This window comes from Pavona decussata, unplaced genomic scaffold (assembly GCF_977016875.1).
Source record: "Pavona decussata unplaced genomic scaffold, jaPavDecu1.1 SCAFFOLD_19, whole genome shotgun sequence".
In the NCBI taxonomy this organism is placed as follows: Eukaryota; Metazoa; Cnidaria; class Anthozoa; order Scleractinia; family Agariciidae; genus Pavona; species Pavona decussata.
In genome coordinates this window covers 3263719-3286220 of record NW_028145442.1, presented here as the reverse complement: position 1 = coordinate 3286220, position 22502 = coordinate 3263719, and the positions used below count along the sequence as shown (strand labels likewise).

The following is a 22502-nucleotide window of genomic DNA, read 5'->3' as shown; positions in this document are numbered from 1 at the left end:
GCTGTTAATCTGCCGCCCCATGCATTTTGTACCACTCCCGGAATGCATCGGAGTGCGTGGTTTACAATATCCCTTTATCATTTTTAATTTGATTCCATTTAAATGTCACCCAAAAATCCGCATCCAGGGACGAGTTTAGTTGAAGTGAAACGTAAATATCCACTACTGACCTCCTTGTTAGCATTCGGTGCTTGTGGTTGTGCCCATTGTGCGTCGTGCGCCTTGTTGTTATGATCAGCTGCAAATTGACGCACTGCTCGCAGCTTGGTGGCCTTTAGCAATTTCTCCAACTTGGCAGCAGTCATTCCTGAAATTACCCAAAAAGTTAAATTTAAATTAACATGACATTTCCAAAGATGAGTTATTAACTGTGGTTATGTTCGACGGTATGGAACAACTACTACTTTGAATTGAAAACTGGGCTGAAGATAGCATAAGATCGGAATGCATGATCTGGCACACTTACCATTGAACACCGCCCCTTCCGGTTGTGTTTTTAGATTTTTCAAAGCTGCAAACAGAACGCAGTGTCATTTAGCATAAGTTCATTTTTACACAATAAGTGATCGATAGCTGCCCCTGCAAATTTTAACAACGCAACAAACAAAGTAAGAGAATGATTTACATGAGACACATAACAGTACAGACTGCACTCGTACTTTTAACGTCATACGGAAACGATGTTTTACGCATTCAATCCTGCCTGACGAAACCAGGGAGCGTCTGAGTAGGAGCCTATTGAAACTGTTAAAGGGCTACCATAAGAAATGTATCGATTCGCTTAATCGTGCCAGCCTAATAAACAGGCTCGTAATGTTCGATCTGGAATAGGCCTCCGCCCCTCACCCTTATCTGAATTCACAAGAAGCAAAAAACCATTGTGTATCTAATTAATTCACAGGAAAGTACAAATAGTTGGGCATCGTACCCACATGCACTTTTGAAGAGACATGCTTAGACATTCCTTCATCCGATTGGATGGATAACGGGTGGCGAGCTGAAATGGTAAGTTGTCGTCAAAGTTCCCCCAACAATTTGTTTTTATTTTTTTGGGGAGACGATCGTATACTATGACTTCTGATAGACTGTTGATGAAATCATGTAATCGATGTCGTTTAATACCTTCTGTCGCTTGACTGATCGTACAGCCAAGTGCTGCGTCTTCGTAGTCGTGTTCGTATGTGGCAAATTCTGCCACTTCCTCGCAGTCGGCCCTAGTTACCAAGTTCTTCCTATCGCCACATAAGCGATAGTTGAAGTTGGACCTCACTTGTTTGAGGTATCTGCATTTATCACCATCTTGTCTTAAGTCTCTGTGCAAGGAAAAGGAAAACGGTAAAGTTAGATTGTCTCAAACCATTTTTAAGACAGGGGTTGCCTACATATTGCGGTCCACTGAGTGATTCGTGTTTCACAAGTATCATTATTTTTTATTACACCCATTTTGAAATCACTGTTGATTCTTGCCATCTGATTGGCTCTCAACAGTACAATTTATTCACGAATCGCACTATTTCAGTATACTGTAAAAATGTGAAGTACTACTCAAGATTGTACTATTATTGTGACTGGTCAGTAGCGTGTCATGATTTAATAGCCCGTTGATGCGAATGTTAAATGTACTGTAATCTTACCGATACAGATACGCATTCCCGTCAAGATGTTTCTCAAAAACTTCCTTGATGTATATAGCCCAAGTTCCTCCTTTTTCTGACCAACCGGCCAGGCGACAGAGCGTCCCAATGGATTCCCTTGGGAAAACACCGTTCATTCGTATGGTTTCGTTAATGATGAAAGTGGTCGCCATACCCTAAAAGAAAAACAGACAAGGCTTCATTACTTTTTATTATATCTCTCACTTAGTACGTGCGTTATGATTGCTCAATATAAGTGGGGCGTATTTCACTGCACATTGCCCGTTGAAAGTTGTTCTTTTCTCGCTCGTCCGATTAACCTCAGAGGTTTAATAAAAATCTTACTAACCTAGTTTTCGCGTTCCGTTTGGTAAGTTACAGATACTAGGTCGATTGAAGGCCTTCTAATTGGGCCATAAATCAAAAGGAAAAAACGCGGTCCGTAACTTACAGTGCAGATCATCACCAGTGTAGTTGCTATCAATGACCGGCCAAAATATAAGATCATGACAACATGATCTTTTATAAGGCAACTGTTAAATGGGTTTAGTGTGCTCATAGGATCACTCACCGCTCGGTGGCAATGGTGCGTAACTTTCCTCGTATCAAATCCAGCTTTCAACACCAGGTATTTAAAGTTATTGCCCACGTCTTTTAACGGCCTTTGGTTCTGTGAGGGCGTGAACATCGCAAAAACATTAGCACAAACCTTGAAACGTCTCTCATAATTGTAATTTATCTCAACATTGAAAGCCCTCAGTGCAACCTCGAAAGTTCATCTGCAGCGTAATGTTAATAAGTGAAGTGTTTTTTTCTTGTGTTTTTACTTACCTTGATTTTGCCACTAGACTGATCTATGTGACACAGCACCGGCCAACTCTTGGCTTCCTCTTTCATTTGGAAGTTTCCCATTTCAAAAGCTTCCTTTGGCGGAAGTAGAAAGGCTCCCCTTACAGCCAACAATAAAAAACCAAGCGTGGCTGTATCATAAGGGGAGCCTTTCTCCAAAGGCGAGAAGTGGAAAGGTCTCCTGTAAAGAAGAGGGAATATGTCACCTTGTTAATGTAACAGAAAATTACTTGACCTTTTTTCGCAATGCTCTTGCGTGAATTGCCATCGCGATGTTAAAATGTCCTGTTGAGAGCTGAGAAAGATAAAACCACAGAGTTGCTTTCTCACAACGAAATCCGGATTTAGTTATCCTGTTGGGACAACGGTCAAAAGTAGCATGCAACATGCAACAGTTTAATTTGTGAAACGACCTCACTTGTAGTGTCACTTATTTGCTATGCTATGGCGTGAATTTCTATTCTTGAATTTCTATTTGGCGTTTACATCGCGCAGTACAATCAATAACATGAGAAATACGCAAGATTGATGACCTGTGCCTGATATTCACGGCGTCTTGCTTTTCTTTGTTGAATTCAACAGTCAGCGCCAATTGGTCGTTTTCGTCCTTGCTGTTGGGTTAAACAAACAGAATGGATACACTGTTATTAGCGAATAATAGGAAAAATAGTGGCAAAGAATAAGGAAGTGCATATATTGAAGCAAACCGAACGATACCAGGTACTCAGCCCCAACCCCCCCTAAATTCCAATGAACGATGACGAACAATCGCTGCTGTCTCATAGAAAGCGTGCCCATTTCTATTCCATGCCTTGAAATTTTGGTTTTACTTTATTATTTAAACTTGTCACGTTCAACTGAATTTGCTACGTAGTGGTGAAACTCACCTGAATGTTAATTGCGACAGAGTCATGCTGGACTCAATTAACCCAGGATTCTCGTCGCCAACCTCAGCTGTGCCTCGCTTTTTGGGAGCAGTCAGGCTGCCTTGTCTGCATCCTGCATGAAATGAGGCGGACACCATGAAAGCCACTGTAATTAAGAGAATTAAAAAGTAGATCATCTTATGCCCATAACATCAATCCAGACAGACATACAAATGTTGTGGCTGTTAAAAGCAAGGGTAAACTAAGAATGTGGACACTGATTTACTAGCACGGGAAACACGAACTTAAAACGTTTTGCCGGCTATAAGGCGTTTCTCAAAGTTAAAGAATCGACACTCAAACTAGTTTTCCCTCGATGGTATAAAACATACACAAAGGAAATCGGGGTAATGAAACCACCCTGTTGACCCCCCATTTCAATGATGGGATTGAATTAGAGCCTTCTGTACCTAGATCTTATTGGATAAATGTTAAACGAGCACAACATAATCAGAGCAAAAATGACCCAACAAATAAAAAGATAGGCAATAGCAATGTTAAAGGTATTCTGAATACATTCATTTAGTAAATCGGCATAGTCCAAACTATTACTTATAAATGTGATTGATAAAACATTAAATGTAACTCACTTTGAAGGGCTTGTGGGGTTTCTACACCACAGACGTCAATTAGATGTTCGGCATCCTGTGCCATGATTGGCTCTCTTTGAAATGCGCTTCCGACACCAATCGTTTTTTTTAAATGGGCCTTGATAACACCAGTCAGCCCGGGATATTTCTTCCTCGGGCTTTCAAATTGGTTAGACATGTGCTGAAACAGAGAACATGGCAAACGTTTATCACACGACAGTTATATCAGGCCTACACTAATAATAAAAATGAACAAATAAATAGCTAATAAACAATAATAATTTGCAACAATGTTAACGAGGAAAATGCCATCAAAGCGAAATGAAAATTAACTACAGAAAGAGGAAAGTCAATTGTGGAACTGTCCAGTGGTCAGCAATGATCATAGTTTCAGCTGGAGTTTAATCTCAATCGATGTTTGTGTTTCAACATGTAAAGGTAATAAATTCGCAGCGTGTAAGAGACACGTATGGTAATTACCCAACAGCAGAGGCCGTTCAGAAAGGCCGTTATGATGGTGTGGTAACTGTACCCCATCTCCGCCAAATCAGCGCAGAAAGCTTTCATTTTCTCTTGAGAGGCAGGTAACTTTGCCTCATCGGGGAAGAGGGCATCGTGCCAGCAGCAATAAACATCCCTTGCTTTAATAATGGAATCGATCTAGGACAAAACAGAAAACTTTTTTTTTTTCAATGAAAAGTCTTTGTTATTATTATTTTACGAAATCAAATAATCTATCGGAATTCATAGTCATTTTAATTAGGGTGATTGGTTTCTTCTTTTTACACATCATGCTGGAAAATCTTTACTTACCGTAGAGGGGCTTCGTGTATCGAAATACATTTGGGCAGCCTTATCCAGTTTCTTTTGGCCAAATTCTTTATTCTTTTCCAAAAAAGCTAGCATTTTTTTGGTGTTCCCGGATCCTTCCTTTGTTTTTGGAACACAGTCTTGGAAACCTTTAAGAGAAGAAGAAGCAAATCCGGCATCAGTAGTCAGTCTTTTATTTTGTTCCATCCGCAGCCTTATAATTTAATACTAGCAACACCAGTCCCAATTGAGGAAAATAACAACAAATAGACAAAAAACAACTTCAATTCAGATATGTTCAGGTTAAGACTTATAATGCTTCGGTTGCACAAATATCTTTATCACGATAACAAAAGCACAGTAAGAGAGGAAGCCTTACCATCTTCTGCATGTAAACAGGCTCTCTTTGCCGGGGTGGCGTCATTACCATCTACTGTAGATGGACCAGGCAAATCTATTAGAAGTTCAACAACATCAACTAGACTGTTTTTGAACAGAAATGGAATTTCAGCCCATTATTCAATACAATCAGACAAAAAATACTTCTATTCAGATATGTTTGGTCTAAGTCCTATAATGCTTAGGTTGTACAAATCTCTTATCACGATAACAATGGCTCAATAAAAAAGCCAGCCTTACCAGCTTCTGCATCCGAACAGGCTCTCTTCGCCGGGGCGACATCATTACCATCTACCGTAGATGGACCAGGCAAATCTATTCAGAACAGGAGTTCGATATAATCAATTAGACGGGTTTTGTACAAAAATGGAATTTCAGCCCATTATTCAATACAATCGGACAAAAAATACTTCTATTCAGATATGTTTAGTCTAAGTCCTATAATGCTTAGGTTGTACAAATCTCTTATCACGATAACAATAGCTCAATAAAAAAGCCAGCCTTACCAGCTTCTGCATCCGAACAGGCTCTCTTCGCCGGGGCGACATCATTACCATCTACCGTAGATGGACCAGGCAAATCTATTAGGAGTTCAACAACATCAACTAGACTGTTTTTGTACAAAAATGGAATTTCAGCCCATTATTCAATACAATCGGACAAAAAATACTTCTATTCAGATATGTTTAGTCTAAGTCCTATAATGCTTAGGTTGTACAAATCTCTTATCACGATAACAGTAGCTCAATAAAAAAGCCAGCCTTACCAGCTTCTGCATCTGAACAGGCTCTCTTCGCCGGGGCGACATCATTACCATCTACCGTAGATGGACCAGGCAAATCTATTCAGAACAGGAGTTCGACATAATCAATTAGACCATTTTGGAACGGATAGGGAAATTCAGTCCACTATTCAATACCTGTTTATTAAGTATCATACACAAATACAATACCATCAATACAGATAATTTAAGGTGTGTGTTCAATGTGACAATCTGCACGTGGGCGGTCCATTATGGTAACAAACAAACCAAACCGAGGGAATGGTTGTTGGTGGTTTACGTACCATAAAGATCTTATAAAATACAGGACAAAATTACTGAATGCTGATTGGTTGAAACAGAGTACGTTTTTTCTTAATTGTAGTACACCCATGGGAATTAATTACTCACTAATGATTGGTCGAGCTGCGAAAATACTTGCTTATGAAGGGCAGAGTCCCGCATCATACATTTTGTTGCTTTATTCACTTTGTGCCGCGAGAGAAATGACTTCTTTCTACAGGTTTTTTGGAATTGGACCTTTCAAACAGGAGTGTTTGTGTCTAAAGTTTTTGGAAATCAAGTGCTACAGCAACAAATTGGACTATCTGGAATGGAAATGGAAAGTTCGGCCTTCCATTCAATAACTTGTGAAAGTTCAGCGATCAAGATATACAAACCAAAATAAAAAAAAAATTGAGGTTGAATGTGACAGTGCCGTCAGTGAAGGATTAATCAGTTTGTGCACTTGTGATGTCACATTTGTACAGGTAATGACTTGATTTGGAGTGCAATTTAGGATAAATCAGTACGAGTAAAATTTTTCAAAAGCGAACCAACTTGCACTCGCCCGTACATTGGAATCTTTTAAAAATTTGTGAGTGCTGATTTATCCAAAATTGCTCGACACAAATCATGTGATTACTTGTTTGCAATGTAGATTCAAAAATTTGACTCAGTTTCTCATTATGGTGTTTATTTCGTGTCATGGCTCACTGGTCCCGCCTACATTAACGTTATTGGTTGAAAAATGACAACATTGATTGACATGCTAGCACTTGTAGAAACTTACAGACTAAAAATAACATCGCAATCGGCAAAGATCAAGTTCTTAAAGGCTTTGTAGTTCCAAAGTGTTTACATGTTATGGACTTCACTGAGAAATGAGGAGTGAAAAGACCTTAAAACTTGTTAACGTTTGTTGTCTATTCTAATTGAGGCAGAATCGATCAACATCGTCACAACTTCAAGATTTTCGAAATGTGAATCAGTAAGAATTACTGTCCTTTCTAGGCGGTGCGACTGACTGAGTATTTTCGGGAGCTGCTGTGAAAGTGACTTGACATTGGTGTAAATGGATTATGTTCATGAAACACTGACGCTGATGTTTCTGGCCAGAGATATAACTTGGAAACTGAAACGCGAAAAATGATTGGTTAAAGGACCTGGCGAGAATGGATTGAAAATATTGCTGGAGTTGCTAGTGCTACTATTAATAAGTGAAGCCGTTTCATCGAGCTAACTGGATCTTGATGTTTTGAGCGTGGTTGATGGTGTATCAAAGGTGTCGCTGTTCTCTTTCATAACATCCAGTGACTTCTCATTTCTGTGACCCGTTACTTCAACAATTGAACTTCGCTCTAGGCGTGCTGTCTTTAACTTCGTTACAACTGTTGTCCTGACGCTTTGTTTGGAAAAGGACTTCAATGAAGTTTCTAGGGTCGTTCCTCTTATGAAGGACGCAATCATGTGGCACATCTTGTTAACTCCTATCGGCTGCCGCTTGTATCAGACCCGGGGTATCAGACCGGCTTGCGCGGAGTAAAGTGGGCCAGTTGTCTGCATTTCGGGTGGACGACGCCACAGAAAACTCATTACAGATTGCAACGGGACGTCTGTCATCTCCAGTCCGAACTGACATATTTTTGTCGGCTTCTCGATGAATTCTACCTACTCTGTGTTGTTTTCATCCAATCCGAAGGAGAAATCGTCTACCGTCATACGGTGGTCTTCCAGTCGACATCGAAGACTAAAATGTTGGGTCAGAAGCCACCAAGCTGTTTGGACAAGGACTTGCGGACTTCCCTTTCCCAGCCTCTTTTTTTCCACAGCTCATTTTCTAGGGTTGTTGTCAGAGTTCTCGCCTTGTTCGGCCGCTTGCCTTTGCCTTGGTGCCGCAGTAGGCAGGCTTTTCCCTCCACGCAGAACTTGCTATTACTATTGGGTAAGTAGCTGTCACATTGTATGAATTAAGGATTCTGGATTATTTTAAACCGAGTTTCCCTCTCTCGTCCAGCGCATTTCTTCTTCCTATTCGGATAGTACTCAAGTTTTGTCTGAGCGCATGCTGTGGCCAGCCAAGCGAAGCTGTTTCGCTTTTCCGTCCATTACTTGTTTGGGTGAAATGAATTTTCTGTCGTCAACAATAAACACGGCTATGGCCTTTGTTCTTAAAGTGTCTATTAAACGAAGCAATCATCACTTTCAGACTTTCTGGCTCGTAATATTTGCATGGTTTGTTTTTAATTTCGGTGTAGAATCGAGCAGTGTGTTAGGTACAGCCAGCTCGGAGTTTTTGATTTCTGCGGCAATGCTCTTATCTATAAAACAACACTTTTTCCATATCGACAACCAATAGTCAATGGTTTTCTCTATGTTTCCCTTTTTAAAACTGTTATCCAAGTCCTACGTTGTTGTCGTGATGGCGAAAGAAAACCTACTTAAAACACCGGCAACTATTTCACTCTTAAATGTGGCAGTGTATCCAAATTATGCGTCATCCAGGGCGCGCATTTGATTGGCTATGTATGAGTTTCTTTGATCATCGACCAATCAGAATGTTTGGTTTGTTACCTAAGGTTTTTTGCACTGAATTACCACTTTCCTGCACTGAATTATTACTTTTTACTATTGAATTACCTCACTATCGCACTATGTTAACCGAAAAACTGCTCTTCTCTTAGCCAATGCAGATGGAGAAAAATTTTCATGTATGTTATTAAGTCAGTAATATTTGCTTTGATACTAAATTATTTTGAAATACGCAACTTTATAACTTGAAATGGAAATGTAACCTAATCAAGCGTCGCCTACAAATCTGACAAAGTCATTGCTCTGTAAGAAAAACCCAACAAAAAGCAAAGAATACTTACCGCCCACAGTTGCATTCTCGGATTTTATGGCTTGGTTTGTTGCTAACTCTATATTTAAAAGAAAATAAGACACATTTGAGGCTAACTCTGCCAAAAATTGTATCAGTCAGTGTGCGCGATAAAAAAAATCTCAGGATAGCTGTTGCCAAGTTAAAAGTATACATGGTTACTTTTACCAACCTTTTTTCACATACTTGAGGGCCTTCTTTATGTAGAAACACATTTTAAACGAAAAACCCTTGAGTGGCAAGCTTGAAATTTCACCTTCTTCCGCCATTTCAAGAAATTCCTCGTCTAAGTCGAGGGTGATGATGGCATGTTGAATCTTGGCTAAGTCCTCTCTTTCGACCGGAACATTCTCCCGTAGCCAAGATTGGACTTTTAAAAACAGTGAGTTTGACATTATAAACGTAAATCAATAAACGACAACAAGAAAATTATCTTAAAATTTGCAAAAAACTGAGTTCCGAAAACAAGCTCAAAACCTTTCCTGTGTTGAAGTTAGTTTTGTCTGTGCGCAAAACTCGCAAAAATTTGCGAAAAAAAAGGCAACTTACACCGGCTGCAAACGAATTTCCCGCCCAAACTTATGTTTTTTTCCCGCCAAAACTGGACGTGCACCCGCCTCCTGCGACAAACTCGACCTTGTTTTAACGTCTTCTCATTGGTTACCTCGAAATAATACCACAGTACTATCAAGTACGGAGAGGTATTTTATTTCATTTCTCATTCATAATGGGCAGTTTGATTTATAAGGAAATGAAAAAACAGAAACATTTCTTCTTATCTTTTCTATCTTTTGAAACGAGTAAAATAAGGAAGAAAAAAAAAAAAAAAAAAATTTGGCTCTTGCTCCCGGGGGGTTTCGAACCCCCGACCTTCGCATTCCTCACAGCACCCTCGGCAGATTGCCAGCACTGCTTATAAGTACGACGCGCTAACCGACTGTGCTACGGGAGCCCTAGCCAATCAAATAGAGATTTTTGTTATATTTGAACCTATCACTCAGACTCATGTGATCGGCCACTGACACGTGTATAATTATCATGTACACAATAGCCAGTTTTTTTTTACTAATTTCTTTAATGGCTTTATGTTAAATTTTTAAACCCTGATGACAGTTTCTGTTGGTTGTAGATGTTTTGGGTCGCATTTCATAATCTAGCACCCTCGGCGTAACTGCCTGGTACTGCTTATAAGTACGACGCTCTAACCGACTGTGCTACGGGAGCTTTGGCTGCACATATAGTAATTATTTAGTTAATTATTTCATCGACCACGTGGTTGAACTTAAAATTTTGCGTTGAAGCTGGTAACTAGTCATCCAGTCAATATGGCGGTGATAATGGCGGTCGAAAAGATTGGAAAAGTGCTGATGTCGCGAAGCCCGAAGCCCTAGAATTAAAGAATTCAAAATGTCTGACTACGTTTGTCTGTGGGCTGGCTTGGGCAGCGCTGCCATATCAGCCATTTTCTACGCGGTGTACAAGAACAGGGAAGGAGCAATAAAAAGCTTGAAGGTAAGCTGTTACTGACAGTATTTTCGGTTCGTCTTGGAAAGTTGGAATGCTTCGATCAGCACTTTACTTACTCAGATCAAGCTTCGATATTTTTGTTCATCTGAGTGCCACGCTATAAGAGCTATTTGATGACAAATTAAACCGGCACAGCGTTCTCTCTACAAACCTATTAAAGTGGATACTTAGTTCAATCAGTATAAAAACTTTAACTCCTGGATACATATATATACAGCTGTTTGTGTGGCCACATTCACGCTTAAGCTTACCCAGCTACCCAGGGAAAAAAGCAAAGAAACAGTTTACCTTGGGAAATCTCAATCAAATGGAACTTGAACTCAATCAATTGCCCCTAAAAGGTCACATGTAGTGATAACGTAACATTATTAGTGTGACCTGCTGTAGTTACAGATGTAGTTGGTTAGTTGATCGACTGAGCCACCATCTAAATTACCCGTGACCTATTAGGTCAGGTTTAAAACAAAAATTAATACTAGTATACCAGAACGGCAGTGAATGCTGCTGAAGGGAGGGAGGTGAGTTAAGAACTTTTGCGTTGAGGATAGGAAGGGAAGTTTGAAGATGGCCCATTGTGCCTATGTGAAGCAAGAAAACTCGGGACAAATAACGTGTATAACAACTCAAAGTGTTTTTAATGGCTTGTTGAAAGTCACATAAAGAAAAAAAATCTGAAATGAAATCAAATGTCATGACAGTCGAGCTTGTCATTTCAAAACGATTATCAATTTCTTTAAACAGCAATGAAATACCAGGTGAGCTTTCGCATGAAAACATGATATCTTCACACGTGAAAATATCACTGTTGCTTTGGTTACATAATAAATCGCGCCTTTTGCAATGATTTGGTATTTCATTAGTGTTTGTATAATAAAGAGAACATTAGCCGCTTAGAGATACGAACTTTCTCTTCTCGTGTTGAAAAATATTTTACTTGTTTGCTGCGCTCACTCGTGAAATTCATTTTTCGACACTTGAAGAGAAATTTCGTATCTCCGCGCGGTCATGTAATATCCTCTATATATCCAGTAAAACATTTCAAATATCATTCAAATATTTAAGAGTATTAGCTTAGCTGAAATGCAGTTTTGCCCTGCTGAAAAAAAATAATAATGTAATCAGATAGGGATATGGAAGGTTGCATGATTGGAAATACGCCATCTCTGCAATTTCAGCACGGCAACCAGCATTATTTGGTCTGCCAAAAAGTTCTGATTTTCTACAAACACAGGCCTTACATGCAGTCTTTGCTTTTTGGGCAAGGCGGTCTTCTAATTAACAATTAGATTATGAGCTCAAGATTTCTATCGCGTGATAGTTGATGAGGGCGAAGCCCGAATCAACTATCACGCATAGAAATCGAGAGCGAATAATCTAATTGTTTTAGTATAAATCTACTAGTCGTTCAAAACTAAACAAGTAAATTATCTATTTCCTCATCGCAGACACTTCGAAAACGCGAAGAAGCGGGCGCCATTTTGTTGAAAATCGCTACTCACTATCTATCACAGAATAGATAGCGAGTAGCGTAGCCAATCAGAGAACGGCATTCGTGATAGAACATTAGTAGATTTATACTAATAATAATTATTTATAGTGTAGCGCGAGTGTCTAAGTTTTGTTCTAAAAAATGATCATGTTAGAATCCTGACACTTTAACAGTGTATCCTGGTCATCCAGAAACAACAAAACAAACCACTCATGACTCATCTTTATACTACAGACCTGTTAAAATAAGGCCACAAGAATTACACGATGTAGATTACTTCTCTAGTTTCTTTGAAATTGACAGTTTCTACGACTTGTAGTTGTTAGCTACTACTTTAATCAAGAAAAAGAAAGCAGACATGGCACTTATTTGAGACAAAATTGTGAATAATTATTGGAATAATCAACCTGGGTAATCAATGTCAACAACACCATGAACTTTCAAGAATTTGCCTTCATTAATTCTTACCTCTAGGATATGTCTTTTAAAAGCTTAAGAGCGGCGGTCAGGAAAAATCGAGCAAAATCTGAATTTTCCGGCGAAACTTAGCAGAGTCGATTTCTTTCATCTTTTGTCCATAATAAGGTTTTACCAAAGTAAGAATCATGGTGTGGCTTAAATTGGCCAGAAACACTTGCATTTTGAGAAAATCAGGAAAATCAATCGAAGCCTTGTGAACTGAAAAATAATTGAATTTTAAACCGGAAAATCACCACTTTTAATTGTCTCCGCGTTTGTTTTAGAAGAAGCATACGAAAATCGGGATTCCTTATATATCGAATGACAATCTCTTTCTGATATGATACCCGATGAATTTGTGGTTCTAATGATATCTGGCAAATTTAAACAATTTAAAACCTGCGACATATTTTTACAGCTGGCAAACTCTGCAATGTAGTGCCAAAGGTCAAGCACACATTTCAGTATGTGGTATAACTCTAAATATTCTCATACTTTGGCTTTCAGTAACAATTGCCTTGATGTACTTCGTACCTTAATATCAGGCTGGGTTCTCCATTGAAATTTCCACAAAAGGTTGTTAAAGTTGGCTAATTTCGACCACAACATCATTTGGCGGAATCAAATAACTGCCACTAGAAACAAACCGACGCGACGGGTAAATTGCCAATTACAGCTTCAAGGCCTTCAATAATGCTCCTATCTTGCTTTATCAGAAGGATTTCTGTTTTCCCCTCACTTCCTTTTATCCATTATCGACGGAAAAAGAAGGAATCGAAAAGATTTAGACATGTCTGACAATGTTGCGTGACAGCAAATATGCAAGTTAGTTAGATCGTCACTGAGATATGGCAGAAGGCAGTAGGGAGGGGGTGGGGGCCAACAATTGCTTTAACCGGCCCGTAGTAAGGCTAAAACAACTTGGGGGCGGGGGGGAGGGGGGAGCAAATTGTGAACATCAAAAAGGAATAGATTTAGTAAGCAAAAACACTATAACTTTGCACTTGCATCACACTATTTGGTACATTTCTTTGCCGTCACTGTACGCGGACTACACGTGAAATTGCCTAACTTGTTCACGTTTGAAGGAAGACATAAAAAGACGACGACAAATTTTCCTTTCTCTTTTTCCAGTGAACTTGCAATCGGGCAGTAAGAATCCGTCCGCACAACGAGAATTCGCCTAAAATAAATAATAATAATAATAATAATAATAATAATAATAATAATAATAATAATAATAATAATAATATTAATAACAACATCTTTCTTTATTATAATATTCCAAGCAAAATTGATATTTACAAGTTAAAAGTAGAAAAAAAGAGCTATTAAAACCTATTTACAATTCAATATTTAAAATTCATTTCGATTAAAAAAAAAAGCGACTATTTCCAAGTACAACAGAGCTATTTTCAAGCACAATTTTTTAACAATAGTAAGACTAAAATTTTGATGAAATAAAAAAGTTGTTAAAAAGATCCTAAAATACTAATTTACAACGTCACGCCATCATTCACTTTCTAAAATTAGCGGAGACACGCTTGGCTAGCGTTTAAGCGGCAGTCATCAATGAAATCCCCAAATGGAATTTTGTGAAAAGGTGTCCTGGAGCCTCGTACGCATGTGTGTACCGACTTTAAAATCTCAAAAGAAAGCAATGTTCTAATCCAAGTGATAGTAATGTGATAAGGTTCCTCATTCTTTTCTGAGAGCTTCTCGGCTAGGCGTTTGAGAAAACAATTGCAGTCGGCTCCCATCCCACCGTTGGTTCCAAAAACTAGGGGAGTGAAAGATCCCATTTCAACGTCCAGCACCCTCTGTTGGTACTTCCGCTTTTTCTCTTCTTCCTGCTCTTTAAAGATTGTCGATGTTGCTTTTCCCTGGTTACACTTGGAGTTAACATGCGTTACTCTGACATCGAAAAATGCTGTAACTCCTCGAGACCAAAAGCCCCCTGCCTTCATGTCCAGTCTTGCCTCCGGACTTGTCACCGCGCTTCTGAGGTTGAATTGCTCATTGTCGAGAGGTTGTAGTTGTGGTTCGACTTCAACGTTGGTGCAAACCTTACCAAGAAAAGAGGTAAGTAGGTTGCGGACGCCATCATGTCTCTGCGCCACGAACCCTCCCTTTTTGCATGACAGGGCATGGCAGACGGTATACTTCTCCCCACAAACACACTTGCTTGGTAAATCAGACAGGGGAAAATTATACCTTAAACGCAGAGAGTCTCTGAATTCTTGTTTATTCAGCACTAAGCCTTGATCGACAAGAGGTACTGCGGTAAGCCACGAGCTCGCACCCTTGTCTCTCGATTGGTTAACTGACCGCAGCAGATCCGAGGGTAGAGTGGAATCAATACTTTCCATTCTCGATTTCACCGACGCAATTTTTGAAGCTTGATGTTGTCTTTTTAACTCCTCTGTGGACCTCTCGCCTGCCACCATGAAAGTGCTCTGTTTGGTGATGGAATCTACGTGCGATGCTGTTATTGTCGTAGAAGCAGCAAACTGCTGTGGAGCTTCAAACCGTAAGTCAGGTACGCCAAGCCCTCCTTGAGCGGGTGTCAAAGTAAAAAGCTGACGCAGATTGCTAGGGATGGGCTCCGTTTGACCTAATAGTGTTGGGAGGAGTAAGTCGTCAATCGCCTCTTGAATAGGGTCAACGTAATCTTCAAACGACTCTATTGTGCGCATGAAATAGGTAAACTTGGATTTGTAACCCTTCGTGAAAACAGTGTAGGCTGCATGAGGCTGGCTCCTTGCTATCTCAGATAGGGCTTCGAGTTCTCCTTTCCATCCAAGGACCTTTTCCCGACAATATTGATCTTTGAACTCTTGAGATCCGATGACGGCCCCTAAGTGGCGCTGACCTTCAGTTGTAATATTAACCTCGTCTCCAAACACCTTCTTTGCCTCAACTGCAAGTACGTCCGACTTGACAATCAGCCAGCTCTTTGGTCCATTCACTAGATAACCATACTTCTTTCCTTCCTGACTCAGGTGATTGTACCAATTATACAAGGGCACGATTTGTCCACCCCCCGCAGAGTCGTCGGCTAGCCATACTTGCTTAACACCTGGTGTGCTTATCCTTAAGCTCTGGATCATGATAGATGTATTGACCGAGTACCAGGGCATGGCTAAGGGATCCCCCTGCGTTGTACCCTCCTGTGATAGTATCTCACCTCCGCCGCAAATAAAGAGCTTATTAATAATAATAATAATAATAATAATAAGGCGAGCTGGAACAGTATCGCGATGAAGTTTTAAAAGAACGCGAATTCTCTTTATAGATAATGTTTTCGAATTCGCTACTAACAAATACAAATCGGTCATAAGAATTTTGGTTCTTATTTCCGATTCACAAGGAAGGAATGCCTTTGTTTGTGTTGTATAAAAATCAAATGTTAGCGGTGGAGACTGTCAGGTAATAAACAAATTATTAAAGGTTGTGAAAAGGCACTTGCAGCGTTAGAATTCAAGATTGATTGTTGCACATTATTGCTATTTTCCAATTATTTATTTTTTGACACATTGGTTCTTTTTTACACTTCCAAAAATTCCGGGGGTGGGGGGAGGGGGGGGAAAGGGGGCTTGCCGCTCCCCTTGCTACGGACTTGTTTAACAGTATGGCTTTATATACCAGCTGCTTCAAGAGATTTAGGTTAACGAACTCTTGTGACAACTTTTACGCAAATGACAATACCCGTAGTTCTTTATTGAATTTTCTTTTTCGTAGCGACCAGCAACGAAAACCGTCAATGCGAAAGATACACCGGAGGAACAGACATTAAAACCTACACTCAGTGATTGAAGTGCAGAGCAAAAATTCTCTTCTTACTAAAATTAATAGAGGCGGAGGGTGGGGGGGTGGGGTGGGAATTAACTAGATACATAACCTTACTTGGGGCACAAACTTCACACTTTTAAGAGCTGGGATCAGGCTTCTTTTTTCTTCATTTGAAAAGTTTTCAATACTTTCCTTTAATAGGGATAATACGTCTTTCGCATGGACGTTACATAAGCCTGAAAAGCTCCAACTAGGTCTTACTGATGTCTTACTTTCCTCAAGAGAAGGGCCTTTTTACGAGGTGGTAGACAAAATGTTGTCCCAGATCTACAGTCAGTAGCACTAGAACTAGGGTTCCAAGCACAGAAAAAAATAATAAATAAAAAAACACTGAAAACTTCACGTTTAATCTAATTAACGGCTTTCTCCGCATATGATGAACTGAAAATACACCTCGGAATGCTAATATATTGTGCTGGAAAAGACTGAATGTGAAAAAAGGTAAAGTGTTACATCCGAAAGGTAATGGAAATTATATATACGCATACCTGAACCAACTGGAATAAATAGTCCTAGTTTCTTCCATATCTAATGGCACGAATTTTTTGCCAAGTCCTCGTTCTGCTTTTGCGACTTTTTGCGCCTGGCTGTCATGGCTCGATATCGGCGGAGGAATTTGACACTTATTTGAACCTCGACGCCAGCCAATGCCCAGAGACGAGCGGTGTCGAAGACAAATCGTCACTTCCGAAAGGTTTAACTCCGTGGTGAAGGAGATAACCGTTCTTGTCAGAATAAGTTCAATTTCGATTTCTACATCGGCTATTAAAATATATTGACAGGGAGGACTTGTGACCCGCGATGTTCCTTTTGCAATTTACTTCAGTTGATCTGCTCCTGTCTCTGGGGTCATAAGAGCAAGGACCTCCGATCAAGGAGCTAAAAGAACACTTAACTTCCATGACGGCACAAGAACATTAAACCAAAGTGACGAATTTCCCAGTTTCCGTTATTGAATTTATCTCACTTTTACTTTACTATATGTAATAGAATTTACTTTGGTAAACACCAGTGCGTGATATTATTCACTGATTATTGTTGATTTCGGAATTTAAACGCAACTCTAACTATTTAGTGAATTAAAAACAGAATAGAAAAGTTTGACCGGTCTCCAATTTTTATTTCGGCGAGCATTTTACCATAGCCATAGGGGAGAACTTCAACCCCACAGATTTCCTTTCTGATGCGGTTTTATTAGCAATCTGACATCTGAGCGAACTAAAGAAATTGACATCGAGACGCTTACTGGTCCTTACTAGATATGGTTTTATAAGCAAAAATCTCACAGCGCAAACAAGAAAAATTGGTTCCAAGACCGGACTTTTCCTTATTGCAATTATGAAAGTATGTAAAGTTTAAAAGAAATTCGTTTTTATTACGCTTTTTTGGTATATAAAAAATTAGTCTGTTTATTGTCACGGTAACGCAACAAAGGTTGTTTACTCAGCCGTTGTAGGAATTTTAAACGAATTATGGCGACTTCAAAACCGTTGTGTGAAGTGCTTAATTCAAAACCCAGGCTGATTTTAATATATTGTCAAGAACAACATTAACTTACTCAAAAGGCAAAGTTTAAGAAAAATCGGCCTTATACCACATAGCGAAAACCATCTTTAAAATGTATCCGTTTTTGCGGGATTTTTCCTGTTTAAAGAAGGGACATTTTCCTAAGCTCTGTTTGCTTTTATTAATAATGGTTAAGTCTAGTTCAAACTCTGCTATAAAAGTTCGGAGCTTCCTCTGTCAATACCGAGTATAAAAATACCATGGATCTTCTTTCCTTGCAGATGAAGAGTCAGTTGAGAATATTAATTTCACACTGCCGTGCGGGTACTTTCGGGATCCTCGCGGGTCACATTTTTTCTTCTCAGTTTTCTAGAACGTTAAGCGCTCCTAGAGAGAACTAAAGGCGTTAAATTTGTTCTCTACTTAAGGGCTTTTTGTAGCCAGAAAATGAGCGCAATTGATTTGGCGAGTTCTGCCACCAAATGCTCGACATTTCCTGACCGCCACTCTTAAATGCCAAATTATATATTGCGTTCTGAAATTAAAAGCGATGCAGTTTAGAAAATATAAGCAAAGTAAAAACATTCTGTAAAGTTTGGGGCATCAAAACTTTGATTTAGTAGATCCGAAATCGAACAGTCAAGCTGAGCCGAGCAAAGCAGCGTGTTGCATTGTGATGTCCACAAAATTAACCACAATGCTTTGCATTTTGCAAGAAAGCTAAACGAAAGGCCCCATACATATACACTTGTGCCGATTAGAGTGCTGCCTTGCTTGGTCACTTCAGGCTTGCTCGCTGTAGCAGCAATAATTAATTCATCAAGAAATAAAAAAATTTATTGAAACCCACAACAACATGCATGGAGTATCTCATTAACAGTTTTGTCAGGTTTTATTTGTTACCTTATGCCTCAGTCAATTCCAGCTGTGCCCATCCCCTCTCCTTCCCAGGGTAACAGTGGGATATTTTCCCACACTGTCCATCCCAGGGGCAGAGACATTTGACCATCTCACTCTTTCACCTGGAATACATATAGATACGACGTAAATGAGACACTAGAGTTGCAGAATGACCTATTATTACAATACTATGGGAAAAAAGGTCTAGCTAGGACTAAATGTGGCCTAAATTAGCTTAGATTTTATTGAAAGTAAGATGAGAAATGAAGAAAATAAAACATTTTTTAGCCACTACCCTAGGGCATTTGAACTTGTAACTGAGTTTGTCCCGGCCATGGGGCATTTGCCAGTTAGTTTTCAAAGAGGTAGAGGGGATGGGGGTGGGCACTGTTGAATTGTCTGATGCATTACACACCTGATAAAAGACTGCTGGTTGTGAGGCTGACAAATTAAACACTAAATAATTGTATGCATTCTTCCAGGATGCAGTAGAGATGGAAATCGGACCAAAGCTGATGCACACATTACAGACAGCAGAAAACCATTCAATACCTTATGGTATCATTCGAGGGGATGCAAGACCACGGAATAGATCGGGAATCATCAGAAGCCCCTATGTGTCAGATGCTATTGGACTAATACAACGTATCAAGACCCGAGAACATAAAAGTGAATGGAGTAAAACAACTAGACTGTGGTATGTCAAGTGCTTAATAAAACAATGCCAGTAGCACAATACCTTGTTCACAAATGTCAATGTTACCTGGTATCCTGCTTATTGTGAAACCTGTGTTCAATCAAGCCAAAAAAACTTTTAATAATTCATTATATAAAGTCCATCACATAATTTTTAATCATTTGATTTTTACTGCTCTACAGGCACGACATAGAAAGAACTATAAGTTCCACTTCCACGTCAGTTCCATTTTCTTTGTTTCACAGTGGAGTTCTTGTCAAAGTTATGGAGCCTCTGTCTGCCGATAAACTAGAACTGAAAGTAATACATGATAAGTTTGAGCCAGTCTCTAGCTCTGTTGCAGACTCCTTGGTACAGTGGGCGACTGGCGACAAGACTAAGGGATTCCAGACAATAGAGGAGATGCTTCCTGTTGGTACGACACTAACTGGAATAGGTGAAATTACCTTGACTGATGATGGCATTAAGATAGGCCCCCCAAAATCTGGTCTCACCTATTATCTCTCACAGCTTACATTCGATGCAATTATCCGACAGCTCCAATCTGGCAAGAGAGTATGGAAAATTCTGAGCATAGTCTTTGCTTGTGGTGGGGGAATTCTATTCCTTCTGTCACTATACTTTTATTTCAAGAGACGGCATGAAAGGCGGATGGAAGATGACCTCATTAGAAGAATGCAACAGGAAATGAATGTGTTTGGTGAGGGTGAAGCCATAGATCAACAGGGCGCATGTGTCATTTGCATGGATAGACCACGCAATGTGGTTATTTTAGACTGTGGCCATATATGCTGTTGCTTAGATTGTGCACGGCAGGTCAACAATTGTCCGGTTTGCAGGCGAGCAATTGCTCGACTTGTTCCTACTTATCACAGTTGAAATGTTTACATGCCAATGTCTGTGCAACAATTCATGAAATACAAAAATGGTACAGTACTCTGGAATTTTGTAGTGCACTGGTGTAGTATATTGTTTTTTCAATTCTTCTTATCACTTATTTTGAGAGCATAAAAGACCTTATTAAAAAGTGGCTATCAGATTTGATTAATGTTAAGATTAGGTGTCAATGACTCACTTCTTGGGTTTCGGAGCCAAATTGTTATTTATTTTTTCTTTTCAAAAATGGAATTAAATTTAAAGGATCCTTGACTTTTCATTCTTCAAAAGAAAAACACCCAAACTTTCTTGGATACTGTATTAAATATCGCTTTTCTGTCCATGCAGCTGACAAATATCACTGATTTTATCTGAGATTTTATCTGGTTAACGTACCCAAGAAATAACTTTTGGCAAAAATTAATGTTGATGGGGACAGATTCACTTTTCTCAAAATATGCCATTTTTGAATGAGGTCTATTATAATCATAAATAAAAGAGCCAGTGATAGGAAAGGACCCTTAACTAGTCTATTTTTGTTGATTTATTATTATTAATTTTTAAAAGTTGTACTTCATTACTTGTTTTAAGTTTCAAACAGGGAGTCAAGTGGAGGATAGCTATTCTGGTTTCATTTGGACTTCCAATTCGCCAATTAGTACATTTACAAAGATCCAACGCGAAGGAAATTAATGTAATGGTTTGTTTTGAAGGTTTAACAACAGAAGTAAATAAAAGAAAATTAAAAACGTGTTGTATTATTCAATACTTTGAATAGTAACTTACGCTGAAAATGATGCAATCTGGACTTTGGCCCTTCTGTACTGATGCCATGTACTTTTTTGGTGAAAGTCAATCAGCTTCCTTCTTGTAAAGGAGGTAATTTGTCACAAGTCTCCAAGTACTGGTAGCTGACTTCTGTGAAAGGAAGTATATGGCAAGTCAAACCATAGTCAATGGTTATGAAACCTGACAAACTTCTTTGTGATATGTATTTTTTTTTTTTTTTGCTTTTTTGGCCTTGACCCTACACAAACAACAATAGCATTTTGGAATGTGTTGGAGCAACTGACCAATACAACATTTTTGTTAAGATATTCAACTGTAGTGTGAACGTTAAAACAAGGATTGTGCAGGGTTGTGGCCCTTCCAACATAAATTGCAGCACCATTTTTTCATGGCAAGGTTTTCTAACCAGCCTCAATTAACTATGGTGATACACATTGTCATAAGTGACCGTCCTCTCAACTTGCCAATATTGGCCCCAATTTTAGTTTTGGTATTGCACAGTATACTAAGGAGAAAGAGGAGCACAGGGGAGAATTTTATTTAGTGTCTTGTTTTCTTCTCATTAGTTTTTACTAATGGTGCCATCAGTTACCTGTAAGTTGTGTTGTAAGCTAATAATGAAACCTGCAGGTAGAGATCACTTGAGTCAATGGGTGAGAGTGCAGAGGGGGGAGGGGAGGGTTAGTAACGGGTAGCGACCTTATTCCCTTTGAAGATCTTCCTTGCGTTTGAAATCAGCTATAAATATAGACACGTACCCTTGTTAAAGACTTAAATGTACTTCAGAGTCCTTTCTTTCTTGCTTTTTGTTTTGGAAATTTTCTGGTAGACTTTTTTAGGGATGGAATGATTTTTGCTAGGGACTTTTTGAAGAGATTTTATGTGGACAAGAATGAACTTTTTTGGGTTACATTCTTTTGCTTGTTTTTGTTGTTTTTTGGGGGGAAGGGGAGGGGGTGATCTAACAACTTGGCTGGATTTGCACCCTCCAGGCACTAATGTGTTCATCCCAATTTTCTTTTGTGGTTCTGTTCTCATTTGCAACATACTGGTCCAAATTCTGAAGGCGGTAGCTGTGTCCATCAAGATTCTTGTAAATTATGGCTCGATAAGTTATATCAGTAAACTTGATATAATTGCTTAATTTCGTATTTGTTTAAACTATTTCATTGCAGAATACAACTCAAACTGCCTTAAAAAATGGTTTCAGGTCAATGCGGTATAGATTTTTCTCTACAAACCAGAAAGAAAGTCATACCTGTCCAGTATCATGAAAACA

At 39.2% G+C, this 22502-nt stretch overlaps 3 protein-coding genes and 1 non-coding gene across 4 annotated transcripts in view; 1 reads left to right on the top strand and 3 right to left on the bottom strand.

Annotated features, from left to right (window-relative positions):
• The window catches only part of LOC146487099 (uncharacterized), a 110466-nt gene extending 106324 nt beyond the window's left edge, over positions 1 to 4142 (bottom strand). Inside the window, exons 1-9 of the mRNA XM_085092127.1 lie at positions 4000 to 4142; positions 3371 to 3515; positions 3017 to 3094; positions 2466 to 2664; positions 2206 to 2304; positions 1635 to 1810; positions 1123 to 1313; positions 467 to 511; positions 171 to 307 (exon numbers count right to left, since the gene is read on the bottom strand). Coding sequence (XP_084948253.1) covers positions 171 to 307; positions 467 to 511; positions 1123 to 1313; positions 1635 to 1810; positions 2206 to 2304; positions 2466 to 2664; positions 3017 to 3094; positions 3371 to 3515; positions 4000 to 4063 — 1134 coding nt within the window. The 5' untranslated portion in view covers positions 4064 to 4142. The remainder of the gene's footprint in view (positions 1 to 170; positions 308 to 466; positions 512 to 1122; positions 1314 to 1634; positions 1811 to 2205; positions 2305 to 2465; positions 2665 to 3016; positions 3095 to 3370; positions 3516 to 3999) is intronic.
• Positions 4143 to 9970: 5828 nt separating this feature from the next.
• On the bottom strand, positions 9971 to 10080 carry Trnai-uau (transfer RNA isoleucine (anticodon UAU)). Its single transcript has 2 exons — positions 10043 to 10080; positions 9971 to 10006 (listed from the first exon to the last, which is right to left on the bottom strand). It is a non-coding gene; the product is annotated as a tRNA-Ile (tRNA).
• Positions 10081 to 10426: 346 nt separating this feature from the next.
• Positions 10427 to 21184, top strand: LOC146487096 (mitochondrial ubiquitin ligase activator of nfkb 1-like). The gene is made up of 3 exons (XM_085092120.1): positions 10427 to 10640; positions 19344 to 19558; positions 19741 to 21184. The coding sequence occupies exons 1-3, from the start codon at positions 10536 to 10538 to the stop codon at positions 20435 to 20437; spliced, it is 1017 nt and encodes a 338-aa protein (XP_084948246.1). The 5' UTR covers positions 10427 to 10535; the 3' UTR covers positions 20438 to 21184.
• Positions 13902 to 15804, bottom strand: LOC146487097 (uncharacterized). The gene has a single exon (XM_085090293.1). The coding sequence runs from the start codon at positions 15741 to 15743 to the stop codon at positions 14133 to 14135; it is 1611 nt and encodes a 536-aa protein (XP_084946419.1). The 5' UTR covers positions 15744 to 15804; the 3' UTR covers positions 13902 to 14132.
• Positions 21185 to 22502: the final 1318 nt, after the last annotated feature.

Bases quoted from the DNA above. Each gene is read 5' to 3' on its own strand.
- LOC146487097 (XM_085090293.1), bottom strand. From the start codon at position 15,743: ATGCCCTGGTACTCGGTCAATACATCTATCATGATCCAGAGCTTAAGG.
- LOC146487096 (XM_085092120.1), top strand. From the start codon at position 10,536: ATGTCTGACTACGTTTGTCTGTGGGCTGGCTTGGGCAGCGCTGCCATA. The intron at 10,641-19,343 runs GTAAGCTGTTAC...GCATTCTTCCAG, and splicing joins GAGCAATAAAAAGCTTGAAG to GATGCAGTAGAGATGGAAAT. The intron at 19,559-19,740 runs GTATGTCAAGTG...ACTGCTCTACAG, and splicing joins AGTAAAACAACTAGACTGTG to GCACGACATAGAAAGAACTA.